At 54.0% G+C, this 27,719-nt stretch overlaps 4 protein-coding genes across 28 annotated transcripts; 1 reads left to right on the forward strand and 3 right to left on the reverse strand.

The window, feature by feature from the left end:
* Nucleotides 1-681: 681 nt before the first annotated feature.
* Nucleotides 682-2,103, reverse strand: Psors1c2 (psoriasis susceptibility 1 candidate 2). Its single transcript, NM_001166016.2, has 2 exons — nt 2,010-2,103; nt 682-1,425 (listed from the first exon to the last, which is right to left on the reverse strand). The coding sequence occupies exons 1-2, from the start codon at nt 2,062-2,064 to the stop codon at nt 1,076-1,078; spliced, it is 405 nt and encodes a 134-aa protein (NP_001159488.1). The 5' UTR covers nt 2,065-2,103; the 3' UTR covers nt 682-1,075.
* A 2,075-nt stretch (nt 2,104-4,178) lies between these two features.
* Nucleotides 4,179-16,983, reverse strand: Cchcr1 (coiled-coil alpha-helical rod protein 1). 25 transcript variants are annotated; one of them, XM_063279375.1, is made up of 19 exons: nt 16,923-16,983; nt 16,074-16,245; nt 15,735-15,801; nt 15,409-15,622; nt 12,872-13,175; nt 10,334-10,497; nt 10,087-10,222; nt 9,893-9,943; nt 9,505-9,654; nt 8,352-8,462; nt 7,988-8,094; nt 7,053-7,165; nt 6,843-6,888; nt 6,543-6,691; nt 6,023-6,211; nt 5,843-5,944; nt 4,890-5,041; nt 4,629-4,779; nt 4,179-4,467 (listed from the first exon to the last, which is right to left on the reverse strand). In XM_063279375.1, the coding sequence occupies exons 3-19, from the start codon at nt 15,748-15,750 to the stop codon at nt 4,322-4,324; spliced, it is 2,301 nt and encodes a 766-aa protein (XP_063135445.1). In that variant the 5' UTR covers nt 15,751-15,801; nt 16,074-16,245; nt 16,923-16,983; the 3' UTR covers nt 4,179-4,321. The 25 variants fall into 25 exon arrangements, 22 of the variants coding, with proteins under 22 accessions (XP_063135445.1, XP_063135440.1, XP_038954869.1 ...); XM_063279370.1 differs by having other exon boundaries at nt 4,629-4,740; nt 9,833-9,943; XM_039098941.2 differs by having other exon boundaries at nt 9,833-9,943; nt 15,735-15,866; nt 16,795-16,933.
* Nucleotides 16,984-17,259: 276 nt separating this feature from the next.
* On the forward strand, nt 17,260-21,365 carry Tcf19 (transcription factor 19). Its single transcript, NM_213561.3, has 4 exons — nt 17,260-17,329; nt 17,603-18,130; nt 18,963-19,512; nt 20,925-21,365. Exons 2-4 carry the CDS (start codon nt 17,893-17,895, stop codon nt 20,929-20,931), a joined length of 795 nt encoding a protein of 264 aa, NP_998726.2. The 5' UTR covers nt 17,260-17,329; nt 17,603-17,892; the 3' UTR covers nt 20,932-21,365.
* Nucleotides 21,366-21,631: 266 nt separating this feature from the next.
* Nucleotides 21,632-26,394, reverse strand: Pou5f1 (POU class 5 homeobox 1). Its single transcript, NM_001009178.2, has 5 exons — nt 25,931-26,394; nt 23,272-23,392; nt 22,932-23,062; nt 22,251-22,409; nt 21,632-22,119 (listed from the first exon to the last, which is right to left on the reverse strand). The coding sequence occupies exons 1-5, from the start codon at nt 26,312-26,314 to the stop codon at nt 21,856-21,858; spliced, it is 1,059 nt and encodes a 352-aa protein (NP_001009178.1). The 5' UTR covers nt 26,315-26,394; the 3' UTR covers nt 21,632-21,855.
* Nucleotides 26,395-27,719: the final 1,325 nt, after the last annotated feature.

The following is a 27,719-nucleotide window of genomic DNA, read 5'->3' on the forward strand; positions in this document are numbered from 1 at the left end:
GCCTAGCAAGCGCAAGGCTCTGGGTTTGGTCCCCAGCTCCGAAAAAAGAAAAAGAAAAAAAAAAAAGGACTAATTAGACACGAAAAACAAACTTTCATCGAAAGTGCATCTTTAGAGGCTGGGAAGAGACAGGTATGGTGATGTGTTCTTAATCCCTGCACTGGGGAGACAGAGGAAAAGGTGGATCTCCATGTGGTGTTGGGGGCCTGCTTGGTCTACATACTGAGAGTTGGGACAGCCAGAACTTGTATGAACACACACACACACACACACACACACACACACACACACACACACACACACACACGTGGCTGGGAGACTGAGTTCCCGATAGCCAGAGAAATCCTGTCGCAGAGAAACCCTGTCTCTAAAACAAAACAAACTGATCATACACCGTACGGGTTTGCATGTACCACCGAGGGCACACAAGCCACAGCCATTAGAGAGTGGCAGGGACTTTGCGGCAAGCTTTCTCTTTCTTCACAGGGCCTCCAGGAGATCAGGACTGTTGGCTCTGCATAGCCTTGTGATGTGAAACTACATACTCAGCCCTCCTCCCTACACAGGGACAAGGCAGGAACCACAGATCATTCCTAGATCTCCTCAGGCGGAGGGCTGAGAAGAATGCGGCTGAACATTTAAAAACCTAATAAGCAATTGTAAAGAAGCAACCTAGGTTCGGAAGAAAACGAGGCTTTTATTTTTCCACTGGAAGCACCATCCTGGGCCACTGTCAGTTCCCAGCTAAGGACACCAGGTGGCAGCAGTGAGCACCGAGCTCAGGCTCTCCCTAGAAGTCCAGGTCTAGCCGAGCGAGAACAGGTTGAGTGAGGTAGGAGTGTGCTTTCTGCTGATCGAGAGAAGCAGAGGGACAACGTGGGGGTTGAACACGGACCGCAAGGTGGAGAGAGGGTGGTGCAGAGCATGGACGCTTCCAACACAGAACACAATCCAACCAGAGACTGAGGAAGGGAACGAAGGAATTAGGGAAAATTGAGATTCTAAAGGGGCAGACGAAGAAAGAAAGAGGTGGGCTTGGGTGTGCTCTGAGGAGGCTCAAGTTCTCTGGGGTACCCTATCTATACTCTTCCCGGGGTGGGTCAAGGTCTGGCTCCTCCTGAGATTCACTGTCCATCTCAGGGGCAGGAGGCCAGGGATTTTCTGGGGGCTGGGTCCCTGCTGGCCAGGGATCATCGGGCAGAGGAGGTTTAGGGGGATCAGTGCTCGGGGGCTTAGGGGGCCAGGCACCACTGTCAGGAAGATCTCTCCAGGGACGGTTGGAGCCTGGAGGAGGAGGCTCATCAAACAGAGGAGGTGCCCCTGGCCAGGGATCACCAGGGATTGGGGGTCCCAGAGGCAATGGTGGGGAGTTCTCTTCTTGGGTGTCTGTGGATTTGGGAGAGGGGTCGTCACTGCCTGAGATGCCTGTAGAGGAGGAAGGAGAAAGGTAAGAGATAAAAGTCACAAAGCACTTCCCACCCAGCTTCAGACCCAAAGGTTGAGCCTCACTTAGACCAGCACATCCTAAACCCCAAAACAGACTTCGGAGTGACCCCAAAGTGTTCTCCATAGGTTTCCAGAACACTGAGGCCAGCTTCACGGTATGAAAGCCCTGGGCTCATCGGGACCACCCACAGGATCATGCCTCCAAATGGTTCTGTTCAACCATGGTTAGGATAACCCACTGGAACCGCTCCCCAGGTGGTCTACTCCGGAAGTGGTCTTGCCCCACCTGTCACTCAGGCCCCATCTCTGTAACAACCAGCCCTCAACACAGACCTCAGTCCCGCTGACTCCACACACCCGGTGTCTCCACCTGACCCAGCAACATATTCAGAATCAAGGTGCCCCTGAGCTTCTCCACTAAGGACACTCCGAGAATCCCTTTCAGTCTGCGATCCGTTTACTCCTTCCCTCCTGGGGGGGGGGGGTGTCCCCTCCCTAAGGGTGAGTCCTCTTGGCCATCCCCATCACCCCAGCGGTGCTCCCGGCCTCTTCCAACGACTCACCTCCTGCAAATAGGCAAAGGACCAGCAGGCCGAGCAGCTTCCAATTGAGCATCATGGCTGTGTCCTGGCCCCCAAGGTGGGGTGCTCTGAGTCTAGGTGCTTGAGAACCCAAGAGGCTTTATAGCAAAGGAGGGAGAGGAGGTGGCTAGTCTGTGGGGAGGGGCCAGCCCAGCGCCCTGAGGAATCCCTATCAGAGCCTAACTGGTCAAACTCGTTTACAAAAAACCTGCCAGTAAGTATCCCTCTTTTCAGTCCCCCAGTCCCCCAGCCCCCCCCACTCCCCTACCCCCTGACAGTAGGGTCTTCCTATCAGTAACCCAGACCCCAGGAGGCTACACCTCTTGTTTTCACACCTCCTCCATCCACACCCTGCAGGAATCGGGACCCACCTGTCATCTTTATAATCACAGGGAAGGCCGCCTTTCATCTGTGATAGTTATTGGAAGCCACAAAATGGGGGCAAACCCTGCGTGGGGAAGCTTGGTAATTACAGACAGAGGCGGGACGCCTGGGCCAGATAGCGCCCTCTACACTGGCATCTCGGTCTCAGAGCCACCCCCCCTCCCCCAACTCTGGACCATGCAGGCTGCTCTCTGGCGTGTCTCTTCAGTCACGGGGACTTCCCAGGCAGTGACATCTAAGGAATTCCATGGGGAGCCACCTGGGTGACGGGAAGCCAGGATATCCTGGTTCCTGACCCCATGCAGAGGTGACTACATCAACACCAAAGGCTCAGGAAGAGCTTCCCCCTTGTAACCCCAAAAATCTTCCTTCCTCAGGATGGCCCTGAGCACCAGGGCTCTGGGACACACACATCCCTTCCCCACCACCATCACCACCAAGAGAGATTCCTTAAGGATTGAAAGGGTCTGAACTACAACTCCATTCACCACACATCGGTCCCCACCTGGTCTGTTTGGGATTCTGCCTGTGGCTGATCTGGGAAACTCAGTTTCCACTTGCAAGCCTTGTCCCTGGAGCATCCATCTTGATCCAGGGCAATCTTCCTCAGGGTCCCAAGGTTTTAACCCACTGTTACTCTTCCTCCCTCCTCTCTCACACACACACACATTTTTTTTTTTTTTACGAATTGTAAATGAGTGTTTTACAGACAAGTGATGCACGGGGAGGTCAGAAGGCACTGAATCCACCAGAACTGGAGTTACAGTGGTCGGCCTCCGCGTAGTTGCTAAGAATTTATCTAGGATTTCTGGAAGAGCAGCCAGAGAGCTCTTAGGCCCACTTAGCCGGCTCCCCAGCCCACCCCAAAGCCCTTCTGGAATTCTGCCTAGTACTCCCTGCCCTGCCCCTGCCAGTTCCTCCTGGTATCCCCCCCCATCACAGTGGCCCTGGGCCAGGACAGCATCTGCTGAGACTCCTCTTGAATGTTGAATGTTTAGTATCTTACTCCAGGCATTCAACACCCAAAGAAAGTAACTTTTACAGTAAAGGAGGACAAAGAAAACTTGGTCTGGGTAGCAATAGCACAGGCCTTTAATCCCAGCACCGGTGTGGTGTGGTATGGTGTGGTGTGTGTATGCGTGTGTGTGTGTGTGGTGTGTGTGTATGCCTGTGTGTGTAGTGTGTGTGTGGTGTGTGTGTGTGTGTGTGTGTGTGTGTGTGTGTGGTGTGTGTGGTGTGTGTAGTTGGGGGAGAGGGTTGGGGGGGCACAATACAGTAGCAGGCAGATCTCTGAGTTTGAGGTCAGCCAGATTTAAGGAGTGAATTCTTGATAGCCAGAGCTAAACAGAGACCCTGTCCTAAAAAAGAAAGGAAGTGAGGGAGGGAGGGAGGGAGGGAGGGAGGGAGAGAGAGAGAGAGAGAGAGAGAGAGAGAGAGAGAGAGAGAGAGAACACACAGACTTGGGAAGCAGAGGTAGGTGGGTCTCTGGTTCAAGGCTAGCCTGGTCTACAGAAATAAGCTCTAGGACAGCCAGGGCTATCTTAAATGTCAAAACAAAAAACCAAACTAACAAAACCACCACCACCAACAACAAAATCTGGGAGATTCTCAGAACACTTCCAGAGCAGTTAGGAAAGGTTTGGAGAAAGGTACCCTCAGAGGAAGGGCAGGGTTAGGAGGATAATCGTCTCACAGCCCCCCACCCCCCACCCCCCAGGGGCTGGCTCCAGGGGAATCCCAGTCTCCCAGACATCTCCAGGAAAGGACTCCATTCCAGCCATCTTTATTCAGTACAGAGTTTGAACTTGGTGGAAGCTGGGGTCCCAAGGCTTGCTGGGGAGCAGGGCCAGGCTGGCCCCACCCCATGTCCTCCCATCCAACCCTCCTGGGGATCCAATTCCAGGCTAGCTTCACTCCTCCTCCTGACAGCTCCGGCCCAGCAGTGGATTGGAAGGAGGGCTCTTAGTGTTCTGGTTATCTTCCAGACAAATAGCGTCGTCTCTGGAGATGGCCTCGCTCAGGCCTTGCAGGTTATCAAGCAGGACAGTCAGGGAGCCTGACAGAGGAGACATTGCAGAATGGACACGGGGGTGAGAGCAGGCTGCACAGGCTGGGAGGCCCTGAGGGAGGATCCTGGGCACACAGCAGCACAGATAAAAGGCCAAGGGCCTCTGGGGCTCGGGCCTGAAATTCCGCGTGCCCTTCAGTGTGTTCTACCTTTCATAGACTCCTTGCACGGTGAAGCTGCTGCAGACTCAGGGGGCTCTACAGGCTGGGAGCTGCACTTCTTACTCACTCCCGAGGGAAGCACTGCTAACAGGCGCTGCTGCTTGTAACGGGAGAGGAGACCCTCTTGCTTCAAGGTGGCCTGGGAAGGAGAGGGTCAGCCACACCGCACTGGCCCAGGCCAGGCCACCCGCCCCTCCACACCTTTACTCAACCACCAGCTCCCATGACCAGTTCCCTGCTGTCCCCTACCAGCATGAGGTTCTTGTCCCTCTCCAGCTCCTGCACTCGCCGTGTCAGCCGCTGCCCTTCTTCCTTCCGGGCCTCGTCCTGCAGGCGCCTGAGCTCCTGATTCCGCTCCTTTTCCAGAGTGGCTTTGTGTTGGATCTGGCGCAAGGAAACCACTAAGGAGATGGGAGTGGGTTAGCCCAGAGCCCCAGAATGAGACTTGAGCTCTCAACTCTCTCGGGGACTCTTCCACACCATGGGTGGGCTGATGTCATGGGATCCTCATCCCCGATGCCAGTTCCTTAGGCAAGACCTGGACAGGGGCCGGAGTGACACTCATGTGATCTGTGTTGCTGCTGTCTTGAGACAGGTTCCGCTATGTGGCCCAGGCTGGCCCTAAACTATTGAGACAGGTTCCGCTATGTGGTCCAGGCTGGCCCTAACCTACTCTGCCCCTTACTTTCAAAGGCTGGGCTGGGGTGACAGGCAAGTGCCGCCATGTGTGGCTAGGGCTCGTGTTCTTACGACACTGGTAGCATGATTAGAGAATTTTCTATCTGTGAGATGTGCAGCTAAACCATCATGTCTGCTGCAACTTACATGACTCAAATGTCCACACGTGTAAGCACGGACATAGGCAAGCGAGCAGGGTGTTAACTGTGTCTCCACTCAGGGAAGACACGAACATCCATCCTGTTCCTCTAACTCATCCAAGTGTTAGGTCTCTAGTGAGGGCAGCTGCCAGAAGTGACGCCACAACAGTGGTGTCCACTGAGGGGCAGTGACGCAGGCCCGGAACCAAAGCTGTTCCTGAGCTGGTGCTGGCTGCGGTGTGTTCACTGCGTAAGAATTCACTTATGTCAGTCCTACGGTACGTCACTACATACACGTGTCAACAAAAAGCTTGAAAAAAGTCTGGGGTGAGATGGGATTGGCAGCCCTGTGTCTCAATGCTGCCTTCCTCCCGCACATCTCACCAGCCTTGGCCTGCTCCCTCCGGGCCTCGTTCAGCCTCCTCTTTGTGTCTGAGAGCTGTTCCCGAAGCCGACTTTCCACCTCCGCCACCTTCTCTTGCAGAGCTGCAGTTGAGGGCATGAGGCAGTGTCAGGGGGAGCTGCCCGTCCTGCAGGGTGGCACACACTGCCACGCCCCCACACCTTGCCCGTAGATCTCCTGCTGCTGGGTCAGCTCCTGACGGAGGCTGGCAGCTTCCTCTGTGCTCTCCTGCTGGCCTTGACGGGCTGCCTCCAGCTGCTGCCCAACGCTAGCCAGGGATTCCTGGGCACGCTGCAGCTCCTGCTCCAACTGCTGGGCTACTTCGGTCAGGTGCCGGTGCTCTGCCTCTCCTGAAAGGGAACTGTGGTCACGCAAGACCTCTGCTGGCACCAGAGCTTCCGCTGATCAAGTCTCCTCCAGCCCCGCTCAGGCAGGCAGGCAGGCAGGCAGGCAGGCAGGGCAGGGCAGGGCAGGGCAGGCAGGGCAGACAGGCAGGCATGCAGGCAGGCACACAGGGCAGGCAGGCAGGCAGGGAGGCAGGCAGGGTAGGCAGGCAGGCAGGGAGGCAGGCAGGGCAGGGCAGGGCAGGCAGGCACACAGGGCAGGCAGGCAGGCAGGCAGGCAGGCAGGCACACAGGGCAGGCAGGCAGGGCAGGCAGGCAGGCCGGCAGGCAGGCGTACCTTGCTCCCGTACCCGGCCCACCTCCTGTTGGATCAGGTGGGCACTTAGCTGCAGTTCTGCATCCAAGCGGTTCCGTTCTTCCCGTAGCTGCTCCAACTCAAGGCTCAGGTCCGTGTCCGGTGGGGGTGCAGGTTCAGGTGGGGGACAGCTGGGACAGCGATGATGGAGTCAGAGAAACCTCCCCAGCAACTGAGTGACCGGTGCCTCCACCCCTCCTTGGTCCCTCTGGGTCCTAGCAGCCAACAGGTTGTCCCCAACATCCACACACACCCCTCCACCTCAATGTGCCCGAACTTTACCTCTCCAGGCGCAACTGAACAAGAGCCAACTTTCGAGCCATCAAACCTGAAGAGAAGAGAGGACAGACAGATGAGAACACGTGGACAGAGGGTGGCGGGGAGCACAGGACAGTGATAGTTACCAAGGCAACAGAGGACAAACATGGGGTTAGATCCAGAGCTAAGAGGAAGAGGGCTAGGCCGGAAGGAGGGCTAGGTCATTCTGTGTACCTTTAATGGTGTGGACCTTACGGACAGCATAGCTGAGCCGGTTGCAGAGGCTGGGAATCCGGGCTACAGCCTGGTCCACCCTGGTCATGGTGCTCTGGAGTCTGGCCTGAGTGCTGAAGAAGATATAGGTCACTCACGGTCCTTCCTCCCCTCATCCCTTCAAGACCCGCAGGGTCTGGGGCAGAGGACACGTCTGTCCTGTCCTGGTACATGAGCGGGGAGTGTGGGGGGAGGGGGGGGGCTGTTAAGTAGCCAGCAAAGGAGAAACGGGAGCCTACAGGAGAGGCAGGACCTTGGCGAACCCTGCAGGTCAATCCAGCTCCTTAGCAAACCTAGAGGATCTAAGTGCTTAAGCTCAGTCAGAACATCTCAACTGGGGTACGGGTGTTCAAAGCCTGGAAGGGCTTTCTGGTAGCTTTTATTGAGAACCATGTATGTGATCTGGCAGAAAGTAAAACCCCAGACACGACACCGTAACATCTTCCTGGAGGCAGGCACGTGCAGAGCTTTGAATCTGGTTCTTCTAAACTAGTCTGACTCTGTCTGTGCAAGTTTAAAAGTTTCAGCTTTCCTTTCTGGTGCCAGGGATTGAAACCAGAGATTCCTGAATGCTGGGTAAGTGTTCTGCTACTGAGCTATAGACCAGCCCAGCTGTACAATTAGGGTTGCAAAAGAAGGAAGGAGGAAGAGAGGGAGGGAGGGAGGTTTGCACACGGCTGCAGTTCCCTTCCCTGACCTCCGAAGTCACAGCTCCTCCTAGCTGCCCTACTTAGCTTCAGAGCACAGTAGACCAAAGTGCAGGAAGCCGGCATACTCCATCCTGCATCCTCCTGCCTGCCTCTCTCTCTCTCTCTCTCTCTCTCTCTCTCTCTCTCTCTCTCTCTCTCGCCTGAGGCTCTTCCGGGCTCCTCCACCTGCTGCTCTGTGACAGATACCTGTTCATAGCACTGACCACGAACTTCAGCTGCTCCTCAGCAGAGGCCGCCTGCTGCTCCTGCCTCCACCTGGCCTCCTGCGCCTGACTCAGCTCCATCTTCAGGGTCTGGTAAGGATGCAGCTTTGTGTGCGCTCTCTCTCGTACACCTCCCTCCCTGGCCCCTGGCCCACAGACCCAGCCAGGGTCTTCTTCACCCTCCTTCCCTAAGGAGCTTCACCCTCCTCCCTTAAGGAGCTTCACCCTCCTCCCTTAAGGAGCTTCACCCTCCTCCCTAAGGAGCTTCACCCTCCTCCCTTAAGGAGCTTCACCCTCCTCCCTTAAGGAGCTTCACCCTCCTCCCTTAAGGAGCTTCACCCTCAGACCTTGGTGCTCATCCGCTCCACCTCCACCTGTGCAGTCTTGTCTTGTAGGGCACGCTGCAAGATGGCCTGCTCCTGGCTTTGGGCAGTCACTTGCTCCTGGAGCTCTGCTACCTACAGGAGCAGAGGGAACTGAGCAGGGAAATCTAGAGCCAAAGCTATGGGGAATGCCGGTGAAGGAGACGGGGCAGGAGTCTCCAGACTGGGGCTGCAGAGATGGCTCAGTGGTTAAGAACGCTGGCTGCTCTCACAGAGTTCGAGTCCCTTTTCCCACAGGATGGCTCGTAACCATCTGTAACTCCAGTTCTGGGGGAGCAAACACCTCCTGACTTCCATGGGCACATGGTACACAGACATACATGCAGGCAAAACATTCAGACACATAAAACAAAATAAACACACCTTTTCTTTCTTTCTAAGACAGGGTTTCACTATGTAGCTCTGGCTGTCCTGGAACTCACTATGTAGACCAGGCTGGCCTCAAATTCAGAGACCCTCTGCCTCTTCCTCCTACCTGCTGGAATTAAAGGAGTACACCACACCCAGCTAAATTAAGTACGAAAGAAAGAAAGAAAGAAAGAAAGAAAGAAAGAAAGAAAGGAAGGAAGGAAGGAAGAAAGGAAGAAAGGAAGAAAGAAAGAAGAAAAGAAAGGAAGGAAAGAAGGAAGAAAAGAAGGAAGGAAGGAAGAAAAGAACGCCCAGTGTGGTATGGTGTGGTAAGACGTACCTTTAATTTCAGCATGAGGAGGGGAGAGGCAGGCAGATCACTTATTGGCCAGTCAGGTCTACAAAGTGAGTTCCAGGACAGCTACAGTACACAGAAAACTCTGTCTTGAATCTTCTTTCTGAGTCAGGCTGCCCACGCTTTGGGAAACCATCCTGATCCCTTCCCCTGACTGTGCCACGCCCTGATGGATGCTGTGGCCTGCTCAGAGAGGCCGTCCCTGACCATCCTATCCATCCACCTCAGTCTTGTCACCACCGCTTCTCCGTAGCACGTGTATGACGATGTGACCCATTTTTCTGCTTCTCCGTGCGTCCTTCTAGGACTCAAGCTCCGTGAAAACGGGGACTCTTCTGCTCAGGGCTCTGTGCCCAGCATGTGGCAACCACCCAAAGACTAACTGTCATCACTGGGAGAGACACAGCCCCTGACCTGGTCCCTCAGCTGCTTGGTGGAGTCCCTGTGCTGCAGGTCCTGGGCTTTGAGCTGCACCATAAGGGCAAACACCTTCTCCCGCCAGCCGCGCAGCAACGAGCGGCACTTCTTAGGAAACTCGGGCTCCAAGGGGTCTAGAGGATGAATCTGCACGTGGGAAAGAAGGGAATGGATCTTCTAAGGAGGCGGGAACTGGTGACCTTGTCCTTCCAGTCCTGCCATCCACGGTGAGGCGGTTAGGGGTCTCAGTAGTATACCACCTACCTTCCCCAGAGAGGGAAGGCCTACAGCAGGGCAGGGTTTGGAGGATGAGGGAGGGGCCTACCTTCCTGGTCAGCTCCTCTTCTTGCAGGGCGAGCATGTGTGTGAGGCTCTGTACCCGTACCTGCAGTAGCTCCACGGTGGCCTGAAGGTTAGTCCTGTCCTCCTTCAAGTGCTGGGAAAAGAACTCCATCATTCAGGATCCCCACGCTACCCTCAGACCGAGGGTAGTCCCAAGGACAGCATGGCTTCCCTTCTAGAGGGCTATGCTCTCTCCTCCCAATCCATCCCCTGATCCCCTGGTGTCTTTCCTCCCACCTTCAAGGTGTCTAGCAGCTCCTTCTGTTCCAGCTCCCGTGCCTGGCTAGGAACCTCAGGAGGGACTTGTTCCCCTACATACTTCCTCAGATTCTCCACCAAGGTCACCTGAGCCTCCAGCTCTTCTTGGGTCTTACTAAGGTTGAAGCAGAAATGGGACAGTCCTCAGTGGAACAGCCTGGAGATGATACCCAGCACCACGTCACCTGCTGGGGCCCTTGTTCACACCCCTGCACAGTCCACTGACCTCAGCTGATTCCTAAGCAGTTCTGCCTCCTTCTGGGCCATAGTCAGCTGCTTGGCTTCCCCTGCCTGTTTCATTTCCAGGCTGTTCAGAGACTTCTCCAAGTCCTCAGCCTTGCTGGTCAGACTGTCGAGAGCCTTCTGGTGAGCCTGTGTCAGGGAGGACAGCTGTGGAGGAGGAGGAGGAGGAAGAGGAGGAGGAGGAGGAAGAGGAGGAGGCGGAGGGAGGGAGGAATGCATTCAGAAAAGGCCATCCTGGGGGGCTGGACAGGGGCTCAGCAGCTCAGACCCAAGTTCAGTTCCCAGCACCCACGACAGGCAGTTCAGAGGACCCAATGTCCTCTTCTGACCTCTGAGGCCCTCATACATGTGGTATACACTCACCGACACAACACACACTCACAAGCGAAAATAAATCTTTAGGAGATGGAGGGCCACCTACCACACTATGGGGCCTGGTCTCCCAGAGAGCCATCTGACTGATATGCTACTGTAAGCAAATGGGGGAGATCTTGGCCTCTGGTTCTCCACAGTTATGTTTCAAACAATCGTCAACTGGTGCCGGTTCACTTCCCGGTCTCTCTGTGTTCATTGCTAACAGCTAGAGTAAATGGCCCCACCTCAGGCCTGAGACTTGCCGACTATGGAGATGACTCGTCAGTAAGTGTTTGCCTCACAAGTATGAAGACCTGAGTTAGGAGCCCCAAAACTTTTGCAAAGCCAGGCAGGCCAGCACACACCTGTAATCGCCCCACTCTGTGGGATAGGAGGAGACATGGGTGGATCCCTGAAGCTCCAGGTCTGGCCTCCATGATAAAAGACCTTGTCTGGAGGCCTCACACACGTGCCAGTCACACTCACACCCTCACCTACAGACCCACACCTGAATGTACACACACCCCTCAGTGCATGGCGGGAGCAAAATGTCTTCAACCCCGAGTGCTAGCTCCTCTTTGGCCAACCTGACATGGGCTGCAGTTATTGGAGAAGGGGAAACTCAGTTGAGGTAGTGCACCCATCAGATCAGCCTATAAGCAAGCCAATGGGACATTCTTGATGGTGATTGATTGGTAAGGACCCCGCCCACGGGGAGGTGGTGCCTCCCCTAGATAGGTGGTCCTGAGTTATGCAGGAAAGCCTGCTGACCAAGCCAAAGAGGAACAAGCCAGGGAGCAGTGTCCCTCCGTGGCCTCAGCTTCCCTCAGCCGGCTGTGAGCAGGGTGAGGTGAGCCAGAAGCTTTTCCCTTCCTTCCTGAGGATGCTTTTCGTCAGCTCTTTATCAGAGCAATAGGAACCCTGAGACCTTCCAGTACTTGGGAGGCTGAGTGGGGAGTACTGTCTCAAGTTCACAGCCAGCCAGGCCTACAGATCAAGGTGCTACCTTAACAACCCTCGACCCACAAAGAAGCAGGCTTGCCACACCCACAAAGCCTACAGCACGTACAACACACTTCCCCAAGCTCTCCTGTGGCTCTCCCTGCACCCTTGTGCAGGTGCTGTCCCGCCCTCAGGAAGACCTCTCATCTGCTCTTGGCCTGCTGGCAGCTTTCTAAGCTCTAGCAGCCAATGGTCGGACCCTACTTCAGTGTAATGATGGGGGTGCTCTAGGAAGGGAGGGTCTTCCTCACTAGACCCCAAACCAGGCCAGGGGCAGATGGGGCTCCTGCTTCCCCCTGCAGGGCCGGCCCAGCCAGCCCTGTCAACATCACCAGTGCCAAATCTTTCTTGAAGCCCAGGTCTTTCTGGACATAAAATATAAATCTGATTGTGTTATTTCCCTGTTTCTCTCTGAAGCTCGGTGTGGCAGTGCAGCACTTGGGAGGCAGAAGCAAGAGTCAAGGCTGGCCACAGCTACATAGCGAGACCCTGTCTCGACAACAACAAAAATTAAAAAAACAAAAGCCTTCTTTTCTGGTGACTCGGAGGCTGAACCGGTAGCCTCGTGCAGAGCAGGCGGACACTCTACTGCTGAGTTCCAGCCTCAGTTACTTAGAACCTGTCAGTGGCTTTTTGTCTTTTTTTTTTTTTCCCCCTTTTCTTTTTTTCGGAGCTGGGGACCGAACCCAGGGTCTTGCGCCTCCTAGGCAAGCGCTCTACCACTGAGCCAAATCCCCAACCCCTTGTCTTTTTTTTAAAAAAAGATTTATTTATTGATTATATATAAGCACACTGTAGCTGTCTTCAGACACACCAGAAGAGGGCATCGGATCCCATTACAGATAGTTGTGAGCCACCATGTGGTTACTGGGAATTGAACTCAGGACGTCTGGAAGAGCAGTCGGTGCTCTTAACCACTGAGCCATCTCTCCAGCCCCCATTTGTCATTTTTTTTGACATACCACCAGCCAGCCCATCTCGCTCACAATGTCTGTCTGGAGCTGACTGATTCAGAGAACCTTCCTACAGGTAACTCAAAGACGCAGCCTGAGGGAAACCCAGGTTCTCCCCCAGCCCCACGGGTCTGCTATTCCCGAGGCTCCTTGCGATTTACTGGACAGTGGGCCCTGAAACGCTTTTAAGCCACTCCCCGCTGCGTGTTCACCTGCTCTTGGTGCAGACTCTGAATCTCCTCCAGCTCCTTCTGCTTCGCCTCTTCCAGGTTCTTCCGAACCATTTCCGCTCCGGCCAAGGCGGTGCGCAGGCCCTCGGCCTCGGCTTGCCCGGCCTTCTCCGCCACTGCGAGAGCATCCAGCTCCACGGCCTGAGACTCTAACCTCATCTTCTGCTGCAGGGAGGTCTCCCGAAGGGTCCGGACCTCCTCCTCCAGCAGCCTCAACTCTTGGAGCTGCCGAGAGATCAGCTCAGCCTGCTGGCTCAGGGCACCGGAGACCCCCAGCTCCAGAGACCTTCAAAGACAGGTGGGCACGGGTGAGCTGCTGGGAAGGTGGAAGCAAGGGGCTGAAGCTGAGGCAGGAGGATCGATGCATCTACCACACCACCATCACCCATCAAGTCCCTACTAAGCGCATGAGGTCATCACTATTTGCACTCGGACGACCTAAGGGCTAGTGAGATCGGCAAAGAACACCATCTCTCCAGAGATCTACACACAAGCAGATAGATGCGTTAAACGTCAAACGTGCACATGGGGGAAGGGGGGTACAGGTTTTGAGTGTGAAGATATTTGAATTCTAGATAAAGGCAAAGGAAGGGGTGGGGCGGAAACGCAGGGCCAAGTGATTTTTTTTTTACATTTTTGTTTTTCAATTTGTTTGAGACAGGGTCTCATGTAGCCCAGGCTGACCCAGTACACAGCAGAGGCTGGCCCTGAACTTGAGATCCTCCGCCCCCACTCTTTGATCTGTGCACCAGGGCATGTATGCGCACATGTATATATGAAGTATATAAGCGCAACAAGGGAAAAAAATTGAAGACAAAGTCACTCCTGTTTCCTGATGGTGTCTTCCGCTTCCCTTCCTGACCTCTTGGTTGTCAGGGGTTTCCCTAAGCCTGCTTGCACTGCGTCAGCACGCTGGCTTTTGGCTTCTCCCAAGACTCTTTGCAAGTCGCAACTGGGATTATGGGCACGCACGGCTGCACCCTGCTCTTTCAGTGCGGGCTTTGGGTGAGTGCTCAGTACATCGCATGAGGAGTCTGAGGCACTCGGTTTACAAGTGACTCAGTGTCCTGCACATCTGAACGTGCAATGTGGAGACTCCTGAGGCAGCTCTGTCCCTGAGGATGGCAGGATTCCCTTTCACTGGAGGCTAGTAATGACTTGCCCACGGTTCCCTACAATCTGTCTCCTAACATCCCCCTCTGACAGACTGATGCTCCAGGACACTGGGGGGTAAAGACACTAAGGTAAGACCTCTCATTCACACAGAGCCGTGTATCCACAGGGGCTGGAGAGACGGCTGGGGGGCTAAGAGTGCTTGATGATCTTGCAAAGAACCTGAGTTCGGTTCCCAGCCCCGACACTGTAAGGCTGATAGCTGCCTGTAACTCCCAACTACGCAGGATCCTTCCCCCTCTTTTGGCCTCCAAATATAAATGCTCACACACAGATAAATAAAGTCTTTCTTGTTTGGTTTTCTTTCTAGACAAGTTTTTTGTCTATGTAGCCCTGACTGTCCTGAAACTCAGTCTCTAGACCAGGATGGGGCCTTGAACTAAGAGATCAGCCTACCTTTGACTCTCTAGTGCTGGGATTAAAGGCAGACCGTATCGGGCTCAAAAATAAAAATCCAGGGGCTGGAGAGATGGCTCAGTGGTTAAGAGCACTGACTGCTCTTCCAGAGGTCCTGAGTTCAATTCCCAGCAACTACATGGTGGCTTATGGCCATCTGTAATGGGATCTGGTGCCCTCCTCTGGTACACCGGTATGCATGTAGGCAGAACAATATATATATTACACACACATACATACATATATACATACACATATGTATATAATAAATAAATCTTTAAAACAATTTTTTTAAAAAATTAAGTCTTTTTTTAAAGATTTATTTATTTATTATATATAAGTACACTGTAGCTGTCTTCAGACACACCAGAAGAGGGCATCAGATTTCATTACAGTTGGTTGTGAGCCACCATGTGGTTGCTGGGATTAGAACTCAGGACCCCAGGAAGAGCAGTCAGTGCTCTTAACCGCTGAGCCATCTCTCCAGCCCTCTAAATACAAGTCTTAAAACACATTCACAGAGCAGAGCCTGCTCCAGTTGCATATTCCTACTAAAGAACTGGGTCAAGGGGCTGGGGATTTAGCTCAGTGGTAGAGCGCTTACCTAGGAAGCGCAAGGCCCTGGGTTCGATCCCCAGCTCCGAAAAAAAGAACCAAAAAAAAAAAAAAAAAAAAAAAAAAGAACTGGGTCAATATGTCTAAGCTGCGTGTCATTTTGCTTTAAAACAGCTTCTGCACACTTGTCCCCTCCCTTAAGACATCCACATTCCTCATTCAGTTGAGAATTTAAGTCCAGACATCTCTTTATGTTGTCCCGGGCAGATGTGGTGTGCGCCAACAATGGCCTATGGAAAGCTATACAAGTCACAGAACTGGGGGCTGAAAGGAAGGCACGTTTGTATGGAAGGCCGTTAGTCAGTCTGAGGAAGAGGTGATTGACAGATCCCTACCTGCCTCTCCGCCCAAGCCCCTGCCTGTCTCCACAGAAATCCTGTCCCCACATGGTCACTGTCGACCTCTGAGTGTCTAGCCGCCTCTCTAAGACATCTTGGCCAGGCGGAGATTGGACCAAGGGAACGTTTGAAGCCCAGGTCGAGGCCATTCTTGGCAGGGTTGAGAGGGGTCGAGCTTGGAAGTGGGAGGGAGGAACCAGCCCATCAAAACCTGAGGGGTCACAAGAGTAAAAGATTGTCAGTTTCTGGGGGGGCACGGGGGTGTGGTGGGGTGGGGTGGGGGAGATCCTGGCCTCCTGGCCTCCTTGACTACCTTTACTGACCTGATGGTGGCAGCATCTCCCCGTTATATGAATCTTCTAGCTCTTGTCTCCAGTCACCTATGTTCCCCTGGACAACAGGAGAAACAAGGACACTCCAATTCAATTTTCAGACCACCTTCCAAAGAGAAAGCCCTATAACAACAAAGTCATAATCCTTAAGTTACTGGCAGGTCTATCCGGCCATAGGCTTCTCTTTTCCTACTTCCCTAAGAAGACAGACCATAGCCAAACCACTTGTTTGTCCCAACCATGCTCTAACGAACCAGGCGACAACCCTAAGGTAAATTTGCTGAGATGAAGGCTTGCTTCTACTTACAGGATTCTGGGTGTTGCCTTTACCTTCCTCCTTAAGTGTCTACGGTCCCTGCAGCTCAGGACTCTCTGAACACAGTATAGGGAACCCAGTCTCCACAGTCCTCGCCACGGAATGGTAGGCCCGTTGGGAAGCCCATCTAGGCACCATCGAGTCACGATTTCTGGGTCATTTCCTATTAAAGGGTTAGCCCAAGGCCTGGCCCCAGAAGAATGAGGCCACATGTGGGGTTAAGCGGCTTCCCTAGGATCCCCGAGGGAGGAACCCGCGCAGCCTGGAAGCCCGTTGCTGGGAAGCCAGCTTCCTGCTAACTCATCTGTGCCTCTCTGTAACTGGCTTCAGTTGCACTCTATCCCCTAGGGGATTTCCATCCCCGATGCACCTCTCTTCAGAGTCCTACAGCATCTCCTTTCCCCCACTTCCGTTAATTCAAGTTTTTTTTTTTTTCACTCGACCCCCGAAATTCCTACCCGCTTCTCTTCCTAGTCCTAAGTCCTAGTCTGAATCTTTCTCGATGGAATTATCTTGGTGGCTCCCTGTCCTGTCTCCCCCCTCTCCTCTCCCGCACACACTCCTGGCTCAACCCTATCAGGACCACCCTGAACTCTGAGGCTGTCTTGACCTCCTCATCTGTCCCTTGACCCGACTCCTGCACCCCTCTTGCCCTGTGGACCCCCCCTCCGCCCCCCTTGTACCCCCTCTCAGACTCTTTCCGCCCCCAACTGACTCTGCCCGAACGCCCCTTACCCAGCGCGAGATCCGCCCTCTTGCCACGCCCCTTACACCTAGCTCCCAGTCTAGACGCCACACCCTGATCACGCATGCGCGAAGCGGGTGTGTTGGCGGGCTGCTCTACAGCACCATTTCTCCCCTACCGGAAATAGGAAGAAGAAAGGTGCACGCAGGAACACCGACGCCCAAGATCTTCTCCGCGCCCTGACAGCCCCGCCCCTTCCCGGGAACCCGGGAAAACGTGCCGGCCAATCAGAAGTGGCGGAGGGCGGGAGATAGGCAACCCCTGCCCACGCACCGACCAATAAAGCAGAGGGACGCAACTCAAATGACCAATCAGAAGCAGACCGCGGGAGCAGGCTCGCGGGCGCGAAAGTCGGACCCGGGAATTCCGAGGGAGGAGTCTGCGCGGCGCGCGCGCGCGCGCGCTCGCCCACCCAAGCCGCGCCCTCGGGGCGGCTTCCCTGGCTGTCAAACCGCGGCGGGAGCGCGGCGCCCAGGGTGCTGAGTCTCTTTCCTCAGTTTACCCCGCGAGCGAAAAAAGGAAAGGGTGAGATCCACTTTGTTACAGAATTAGGGACCCGTCTGCACCGCCCTTTGTGGGTGACAGCGGATTCACTTTTCTCAGGGGAACTGGCCCCAAGAACGGGGGAGGATGGAAGGGGTACCCCAGTTAGATTAGCAAGTTTGACCATAAGTTCTCAGGCTCCAGGTTACACTTAGGGTGACAAGGTCGTGTCGCACGCACGTTTATGTAGCAGGACCCCTTTCACCCCCTCTGCATGTTCCCAGCTGCGGATTAAACTAGCTTTGCCCTGCACAGATTGTCAAAGGCTCCCGGATGTTGAGCGGCCTGGGGATCCGGCTTCACTGTGTTGCCGTAGGACGTCTTCCTGGTTTTGCATCGCATCAGGACTTTGCTAGAGTTTTTTCTTAAAACCTCATCTTGACAACCTCTGCTGTGGTGCATGTCCAGGCCTTGGGCGCTCTGAATCTGCACTTCCTAAGTTGGCATCGGAGAGAACTGAACCGAAGCCCACGGCGCATGACCCAGGAGTAGAAGAGGGGAATGGACTGCTAAAGTGGGAGGAGTGGTGCACAGGGGGCACCCCCATGCTGCCCTGCTTCCAGCTGCTGCGCATAGGGGGCGGCAGGGGCGGTGATCTCTATACCTTCCACCCCCCATCCAAGTCTGGCTGCACCTATCGGTTGGGCTGCAGGGCTGACCTGTGTGATGTGGCCCTGCGGCCCCAGCAGGAGCCTGGCCTCATCTCTGGGGTCCATGCAGAACTGCATGCTGAACTCCAAGGGGACGACTGGAGGGTCAGCCTGGAGGATCACAGCAGCCAAGGTAAGCAGTGAGCAGGCAGCCCCCAGGTAGGCATGAGAAAGGGGAGCCTCTGGGAACCTGCTTCGTACTTCCCAGAGTCCTGTCAGTCTCTGTCGAGTGGTCATGGTCCAGTCTTAATTGGCCAGGAGAACTATGCTTCTGTCAGCTCTTCACAGGACTAACCTGTTTGTCTGGTTTTAGCTCACACAGGACCTAGGAGGGGTGTGTTGACTTTCATCAAATTCTATGGATCTAGTATTAAGCTCAGATCTGACTGTTTGCACCTTGCCGTCACTAAGGCAGTTATGAGTGTTCTAGTGACCTAGGCATTCTGTCCTAACCCAAGGCAGCCCCCCCACCCCCCAAGGCTGGGGTTAGGGTTCAGTTCTTAGATTCCTGTTAGGTCAAACACCAGGTTTGGAGAAGCCCTATCTGATGTGTCCTGGGCATTAGTCCCCAACAGGCAAGTGAGTGCTCAGGGTGTTATAGGCTAGGTCTTATTCTGTGTTAGGTGTGAGACACAAAGAAAATGACAGCAAGAGGCAAGTATTGGTGGTGTACTCTGATCTCAGCACTTCAGAGCTGAGGCAGGAGGAATCATGGGTTCTGGGAATCTTAGGAAGGGGGGAAAAAGGGCTGTTTATCCAAGAAGAGCTAAGCCCAGAAAGGAAGCCTCCCGTTGTCATGGAGAAAAATAAGCTTGCTTCTTGGAGTTTAATGCCTGACCCTGTGTTCTCCTGGTGTGTGTTTTGGGGGGGGGGGGGGGGGGCTCGAATGGCCAGACCATCATGGTACTTCTGACTAGAAGCCTGTTCCTGTTCTTGTCAATTGTCTCCTGTCTCACCATTAACAGGGACTTTGGTCAATAATGTCCGACTCCCAAGGGGACACAGGCTGGAGTTGAGTGACGGTGACCTCCTGACCTTTGGCCCCGAAGGGCAAGCAGGAACCAGCTCCTCCGAATTCTACTTCATGTTCCAACAAGTCCGGGTCAAACCTCAGGACTTTGCCGCCATCACGGTCCCTCGGTCCAAGGGAAAAACTGGGGCCGGTTTCCAGCCCATGCTGCCCCCACAAGGGGCACCTCAGAGGCCACTCAGCACCCTCTCCTCTGCCCCCAAGGCCACACTGATTCTCAATTCCATCGGCAGCCTCAGCAAGCTGCAGCCCCAGCCTCTCACCTTCTCCCGTGGCGGTGGCCGGCAGCAGAGCCTGGCCGTTCCCACTCAGCCAGGGGAAGTGGGAGCTTCACCCGCTCCACCCACAAGAAACCGGAGGAAATCGGCTCATAAAGTGTTGGCAGAACTGGATGATGAGAGTGAGGCTTCCCCGGGGCACCTTTCAGTCCTGATGGAGCCCAGGAAGAAGCTGCGTTTGGAGAAAACGGCTCTGATATCCAGTGGGTAAGTAGAGTCCAGCATTAACCTTGTTAGCACCTTGAACCCTAGACTCCGGAACAGCCTCCCTGTGAGGTCTCAGAAGGCAGGGGAGAGGGGTGCACAAACACAGCATGCACCTGGGCTAGCCTTCACCCACAGATGCATGAGAGCCACTATGTGCAAGGCTGGGGGGGTGGGGTGGGGAATAACAGTTAGGATTAGACTATAAAAACAATCTGCATGATGACTACAACATTGTGAGTCTGAGGTCCACATCATAATCAAAAAAAAAAAAAATCTGGGAGGCTGGAGCAGTTGAGAGAACTGACTGCTCTTCCAGAGGTCCTGAGTTCAAGTCCTAGCCACCACACGGCGGCTCACAACCATCTGTAATGAGATTGGATGCCCTCTGACTTGCCCAGGGTTGGAGTCCCAGCAGCATATATAAAAAACTGTATAGACAACTGTCTCTCATGTCATTTTTTTTTTTCCGGAGCTGAGGACCGAACTCAGGGCCTTGCGCTTGCTAGGCAAGCGCTCTACCACTGAGCTAAATCCCCAACCCCAACAACTGTCTCAAAACTAGAAAGCAGGTTAACCCAGGGCTGCTTTTATTTTGTGCATGGCTGTTTTGACTGCCGAGTTGTTCATGCAGTACCAACAGTAGCCAGAAGAGGGCAACGGGTCCTCTGTAACTAGATGGGTAGTTCCTAGCCACTATGTAGGTACTGGGGTTCAAACCCAGATACTCTCTGGAAGAACAGCTTGAGACACCCAATTCTACTTTTTTTAAAAACACAAGGAAGGATCTCACTGTGTAGCCCAGGCTAGCCTCAAATGCCTCAGGTAAATAATAGTCAGGATAGAGCATTCAGAACGGAAACACTAGTGTGTTTCCAGGAATACTCCCGTAGGGGTGGGGAACCCTGTGTAGTGTCTTGCTGCTGCTATAAGTAGCCTGGGTTTTGGTGTGATGGCTGTGATATTTGGTACCATATGACCCACATTGGCTGTAGCACCCAGGGTGCCACGTTGGCACCTTGACTTTGCAGTCAGGGCACAGATGTGGCTCCCTCAACTCAGAGTCAGACAGTGTTAGAATGGATCTTGAGTTGGGAGATGGCTGGGCAGTTAAGTGCACTGGCTGCTCTTCCAGAGAGAGGTCCTGAGTTCAATTGGCAGCAATCACATGGTGGGGCTCACCACCATCTCTAAAAGGGATCTGATGCCTTCTTCTGACCTGCAGATACACATGCAAACAGCACACACTGGAAGACTAAAGAATGGCTTGAAGGGCTGAAGCTGGCTGTGTGTGTGTGTGTGTGTGTGTGTGTGTGTGAGTGAGAGAGAGAGAGAGAGAGAGAGCGAGAGCGGGTGCGCAAAGCACCACTCATTCAAAAGTAACCATGGACTTTGAGAAACGTCTTTCTCCAAAGGGAATGACCACAGGGAGAGGTCCACTGCTAGAGAAGACTGACTCAAGGCTGGAGAGCACTATGGCTGAAGTGACAGGAAAAAGAGCTGCAGCCTCCAAGTTAAGTAACAAGGAGTAAAGCCCCGTTTCCACAAACACCAGGATCCTACAGTTAGAGCATCAATCACAGGAACCATCCCTGAAGGCATTAAGAAGGGGTGCTAAATGTCTTCTTATTTTGCTGAGGCCAGCATACCAGGCAAGTCCCCTGTACTGAGCACCCACCCTAACCCTAATGTTCTTGAACGGCATCGGCTAACGCACCCTGGACGACCCAGAGCACAGCCCCAAGGTTTCGCTCATGCCAAGGCTAGCTAATCCTGCCACCAACTAGGTATTTGTGACTGGCTCTTCGGAGCTTTGCCTTTGATTTCCAAATAAAGAATAAACTGCTTCACCTACATCGGGGCATTCACTGAGTCTCAAGTCTGCAAGATGAGGTGACGAGATCCTTCGGCTGGCAGACTTTAAATCCTCTAGGATGGCAGGCACACAATACCTTCCTCTATAGGTTGACCTCCAACCCCCAATAACCCTTTGGGCGTTTCGTAACCTCCCACGGTTTCAATGGCGCCTGTTCTGAAGACCGCCTGGGTTTGAGAATTCCATTATTGGCTTTCTCCATCCTCAGGCCCTCTAGGAACTGAAGGAAAACAAAATTTAGCTATCTACTGTGTATCCCAGACTTTATTTAAGAACTTAAGAACTTCGGACGGGTTCCTGATCAACAGCGTCACTGAACTTCATCTCTCCCCCCCCGCCCCCCCAACCACCCCTGTTTGTGCTTTCAATTCCTCCCCAGTAAAAGAATCTAGGCCCCAAAGCTTCAGGTTCTCTTTGTCTACCTCCCTTCCTTGCCTTGGCTCACCTCATCCCCAGGGAGGGCTGGTGCCTCAGTTTGAATGCATGGGAGAGCCCAGAGCAGTGACAGGAACAGAGGGAAAGGCCTCGCCCTCAGGAAAAGGGACCGAGTAGAGTGTGGTGAAATGGGGGCTCCCATAGCCTGGAGCACCAAAGTGGGGGCCTGGGGGCAGAGGAAAGGACACAGCCCCCCCTGGGAAAGGTTTCCCCGCGGCCTCATACTCTTCTCGTTGGGAATATTCAATGCTCGATCTTTTCCCCTTCTGGCGCCGGTTACAGAACCACACTCGAACCACCTAGGATGGGCACAGAGATGGACGTCAGGCCCAAAGCTCAGGGACGCTGCAGTCAGAGGTGGGGAGGGGGGAGAGAAGGAATGGGAACAGGGAGACATCCGGGTACCACGGGGAAGGATCCCGGCACTCACATCCCTCTCCAGCCCAAGCTGCTTGGCAATGCTAGTGATCTGCTGCAGGGAGGGCTTCGGGCACTGCAGAAACATGTTCTCCAGGTTCCACCTCACACGGTTCTCAATGCTAGTCCGCTTTCTCTTCCGGGCCTGCACCAGGGTCTCCGATTTGCATATCTGGGCAGGGGAAGAGGGGGGGTGTAACAAGAGTTAAGTCTAGGATTTGGTTGGGCAACAGTCCCGAGGGGAGATGGGACTGGAGACAAACAGGCTAAGGGAGCGTTGATTGGATGTGGCCCCAGAGTCAGGGGTTACTGGAAGGGGTTGGATAGAAACCTAGGTCTGAACCTTTCCTAGCATTAGATGGAGTGTAGGGCTCCATCTGTCAGGCTAGAGGGGGCTGAAGGGGACTAAAGAAGGAGAGAACCTGGGGGTGGGGATTTAGCTCAGTGGTAGAGCATTTGCCTAGCAAGCGCAAGGCCCTGGCTTCGGTCCCCAGCTCCGAAAAAAAAGAAAAAAAGAAGGAGAGAACCTGATGTTTAAAGGCCTTGGATTCCAGTTCTCAGCACTAGAATAAAGAAAAACCCCAAGGCACTGAACTGCTAACACTAGTTCTGGTTGGAGAGGGAGAGCCTCAAGCCAGTAATGGAAGCAGGCTCCCGCGCCTGGCAGGTAGGTACTCGCCCTGCCACCCCTCACCTCCTGAAGGTTCTCGTTGTTGTCAGCTTCCTCCACCCACTTCTCCAGCAGGGGCCGCAGCTTACACATGTTCTTAAGGCTGAGCTGCAGGGCCTCGAAGCGGCAGATGGTTGTCTGGCTGAACACCTTTCCTGAGGAGAGGCCACCAGACAGGGAGAGTGAGGCAACCAAAGCGTGTTGGGAGCCCAAGCAACCCCCCCTCCCTTAACAATTCAAGGGGTCAGTATCTAATCCTCTCCCCCACCCGTGGAGGAGAGGCGGCTGGGAAAAAAACGCCCGCCCCAAACCCCTTGCACCTACACTAAGGCCGCGGGATCAGAACATGCTGAGGGAGACCCACCAAAGAGAACGCCCAGGGTGAGCCCCACGTCGGCCTGGGTGTACCCCAAGGTGATCCTCTTCTGTTTCAGCAGCTTGGCAAACTGCTCTAGCTCCTTCTGCAGGGCTTTCATATCCTGGGACTGTGGCGAGAAAGGCAGACCTGTGAGAGTCACAGCAGCTATCGGCTTCCACCATTGGGACCCCTGGGGGGGGCTCTGTGAGAGGCTCACAGCCTCCCAGGCCGCCCAGCATATAAACGGTCTGATTATATAAATGTCATTCACTCTATCCCTAGGTGACAGGAATGGCTTCTTTCTCCAGAACCTGGCATTATACAGAGTTCCGTGCATTCCAACACCTGTGCGGCATCCCAGCAAATCTGCTCAGACTGTTCAAAACCGCCCCCGCTGACAAAATGTCACCCTGGTCTGAAGAAGTTTTAAAGGCTACAGAAATAACCAGACGTGGCAGAACAGGCGTGTAATCCCCGTGGCTCAAAAAAAAAAAAAAAACAAAAAACAAAAACAAAAACGGGGGTTGGGGATTTAGCTCAGTGGTTAGAGCGCTTGCCTAGGAAGCGCAAGGCCCTGGGTTTGGTCCCCAGCTCCGGAAAAAAAAAAAAAAAAAAAAAAAAAAAAAAAAAAAAACGGAGGCAGGACCGCTAGATAGTCGTTTGCTCAAAACAGGGGGAACTAGAGAAATAAAGTGCACCGGGTCCATTGATTCTAAACTCAACACTCAAAGCAACTCAGCTTGCTTTGAAAGTCCCAAAGTATGACACAGTAGAAGTAGAGAGGATATTAAAACAGGGACTCGTTGGGTAGCTGTCCTGCCTCAGTCTCTCAAGTCCTGGGGTAATAGGATTTGTCTCTCTCTCTCTGCTCGGCTCTAAATGAAAACCTGGGAACCACATACCACACAGGGAGAGGAAACCTAGAAACCACACAAATGTCCAGGCCCTGTGAACTGACAGTCCCAGCACGTGAGGAAAACCCATGCCACACTGGAGCGCTACATACAGAGAAAGGCGAGGCAGCAGGATAGAAGTTTCTGGAGGTGCTAAGTCTAACTAAGACGATAGTAGGTGAGTCGGATAAACCTCAAGGTCTTAACCAAAGGAAATCATCCCACTCACTTCTGAACCACGGATTTGGTGCTAGCCGGACCAACTGAATTTGAAATGAAAGGTGCAGAGGGCCGCCTCTGACGCCCGCAGGTGCACAGTGGCAGGCATGCACTCACAACCAGGAAAAAAAAATTTTCAAAGTTAAAACAGGGATACCAATCGATGCACGAGCAATAGAACGGCACAGGCAAGTGAGGCTGTGGCTAAGGCTGCGGCCTTCTTCCCAGCAGACAGTGGTGGTTAGGACCAGGTGAGGGGCATAATGGATGGCCGGTTGAGTGTGCTCTCTTAAGGAGCAGTGTGTGAACCAGAAGAAAATGGCTGGCGGCCTTTCACGCTATCGATAACAGAAGACAGAAAAGGAGGCAGTCATCTGCAGATGCAAGTGAGCCCTGAGGGCGGAAGAGACCAGGGGCTGTTGGCCGAGCAAAGCTCCGGGACTGAACTCTGTCTGAGGTACCCCACTAAGGCCGGCCAACTCAAGGGGACAGCAGCCAGCGGGGCAAACCTCAATGTGATTTCAATAGAAAAGGATTCTCTCGGCTTCAAACAGACTTTCATCCCCCAACTGTTCCTCAAAGACCAAAACTTGTAATCTCGCCCTCAGCTGTGTCTCCAGCTTTTCTAAATCCTATTTTGGGGATCTGGGATTAGCTCAACTGAGGTTCAAGTCCCCTGCTTCATTAAGGCCATTTAAGACGTGAGATTAACTACTAATGCCTTCCTAGGGGGCTCCAGGTGGCTAAAAGGACGTGAGATAACCCAGAAACCGGCACTTAGGGAGGGGACTCCCTGGCGGGCCTCTGTATCCACTCGCACCTTGTTCTTAAGGGCTAATTGCTTACACTTGCTACAGAGCACTGGCCGAAGCCATCAGACACTCAGCAAAGCCCGAGCCCTCACAGAATGGTCCAGAGATGGCCTGGAGATTAACTCCAGCCAAGTGTGTCGGTGTCTGGTTTACAACGAAAGGAAGCGAGGCTGAAATCGATCAGATTTGCATCTCCAGCACTCTACAAGGGTCCACTCCGTGTAAAGGTGACTCACAGGGTCTGAGGCAGAAGTAGAGGGCAGACAAACTTGACTGGAGGGTGAGCCCGACTCCAAACACACAGCCTCAACAGGAGCTCTATCAGCAACCAGTCACACCCAAGCGTTTCAGTAACAATAACTCCTGGATAAGCACCATTTTACGCCCCCAGCCAAGCCTAACCCTAAGGCCAAGGTCTTGGGTTCGACAGGCATCCAAATCCCCAGAGGGACTAATATAATTGAAGGAAAAAACAAAGCTTAATTTCACCCAACACTGGTGTACAGTGATGGCACCAATCAAGTGTTCAGACACAGGCCAGGCCTAGGTGACCTACATGACAAGGACCAGGCCAGAATGATCCAGGCAGGTTGCTAATTCTTGAAATTCTGGCTTCTAGTTCAAACCTTGTCCTGCTTCTCAGGAGGGCCGGCAGCCACTACCTTTGGCAAGGTTGCTGTCCCGCGTGTCCCCAATTCCCTTCACTGCTGCCTCAATTAGCCCAGCCATGTCCCCTCTCACCTCCTCGGGACTAGGTTCCACCTTCTCCAACTTCACGGCGCTGGGGCGGGCAGTACAGGGCCCAGAGGAGGCTCCCTCCGAGTTGCTCTCCACTCGTGCTCCTGCCTGGCCCTCGGGCTGCAGAGTCTCCACGCCAACTTGGGGGACTAGGCCCAGTCCAACCTGAGGTCCACAGTATGCCATCCCTCCACAGAACTCGTATGCTGGGGGACACGGGGAGATCCCCAGCACCTCTGAACCTGGTCCGATTCCAGGCCCACTTGGAGGCCCCTGGAAGCTTAGCCAGGTTCGAGGGTCCACCCAGCCCGGCTCCAGCCCTGCTGACCCATCACCCCCACCAGGTGGGGGTGAGAAGGCGAAGTCTGAAGCCAGGTGTCCAGCCATGGGGAAGGTGGGCTCCCCGAGCCGGGGGCCTGGTGGAAGGACGACTCACCTAGGGACTGTTTGCACCTCTCTCCCTCCCCAATCCCACCCTCTAGCCTTGACCTCTGGCCCCGCCCCCTGGGTGGGTGGAGGAGTAGAGCAGTGGGGGTAGGAGAAACTGAGGCGAATGAAATTTGCCTGAAGTCTGGAAGACTGAGGTTGGGGACGTCCTGACCCGGCAACCAAGTGGACCTTCATTTTCAACCTTCAAGGTCCTCTCACCTCTGCCATAGGTCCCTGGACACCTCAGAGCTGACTCTGTCTCTTTCACTTCTCCACATTCCTCAGGAACCAGTTGCTTGGATCCCCATCACACCATTCTTTTTTTTTTTTTAATTATTTTATTTTTTTTTTTTTTTTTTTTTTTTTGGAGCTGGGGACCGAACCCAGGGCCTTGTGCTTGCTAGGCAAGCGCTCTACCACTGAGCTAAATCCCCAACCCCATCACACCACTCTTTGGCACTGCCCCCTCTCTGCCTCTCGCCACAGCCCACCCAGCCATCTTCTCAAGAGCCTAAAACATGCATTGAATGTTCGTGTGCCAAGTATATCTGGGGCCACCCTTCTAGAATCCTAGGTTCTAGGTGAACTCAGTACTTCAGCCTGTGTCCAGGGCCAGGACTAGACAGCCACTCCACCCCAAGTCCTCCAGACAGTAAAAAGGCTCTACACCGGGGTTGGGGGTTTAGCTCAGCGGTAGAGCGCTTGCCTAACAAGCACAAGGCCCTGGGTTCGGTCCCCAGCTCCTGGGGAAAAAAAAAAAGTCTCTACACCATGGGACCCTGAGCTCCAACCCAAGATGTCCCCAGAGAACCCAGAGAAGGGCTGGTTCTGCCTTCTCAGAGCGTAGCTTTCCAACCTATGTTGTCTAGGTTGGCAGATGTCAAGCCAATCGGCCACTAGCACCCAAACCCCCTATAAGACCTGCACCCGAGCCCAGGCTCGGTCCCCTCACAATCAAGCAAGGCCTAGGCCTCGCTTTCTACGAGAGGCTCAGTTGTCCCTCCCCCACCTCCCCAGCTCAGGCCTCCAGCCTAGTTCCTGGGTGGAGAAACCCAACGGGTGGGAGGTGGGTATAGAGAAAAAAAAATCTGACTTCAGGTTCAAAGGGGCCTGGGAGGGACTGGGGGGAAGGGGGCAGGACAATGGCCTTGGCTGGACAATCCTGGTCCCCAGAGGGGGCAGCTTTAACCCTAAACAACTACTCAACCCTTGAATGGGCCTGGATGGCTCCCCTGGGGGGAACTTCCTGCTCCCCAACCCCCTCCGGAGCCCCAATCCCTTCACACAAGATTTCCCTCAGCTCTCTACCTCCCCTCAAAGACTGAGCCTCAGACCCAGGTACCCCTGCTTCCCTTTCTCCAAG

This window comes from Rattus norvegicus, chromosome 20, assembly GCF_036323735.1.
Source record: "Rattus norvegicus strain BN/NHsdMcwi chromosome 20, GRCr8, whole genome shotgun sequence".
NCBI lineage: Eukaryota > Metazoa > Chordata > Mammalia > Rodentia > Muridae > Rattus > Rattus norvegicus.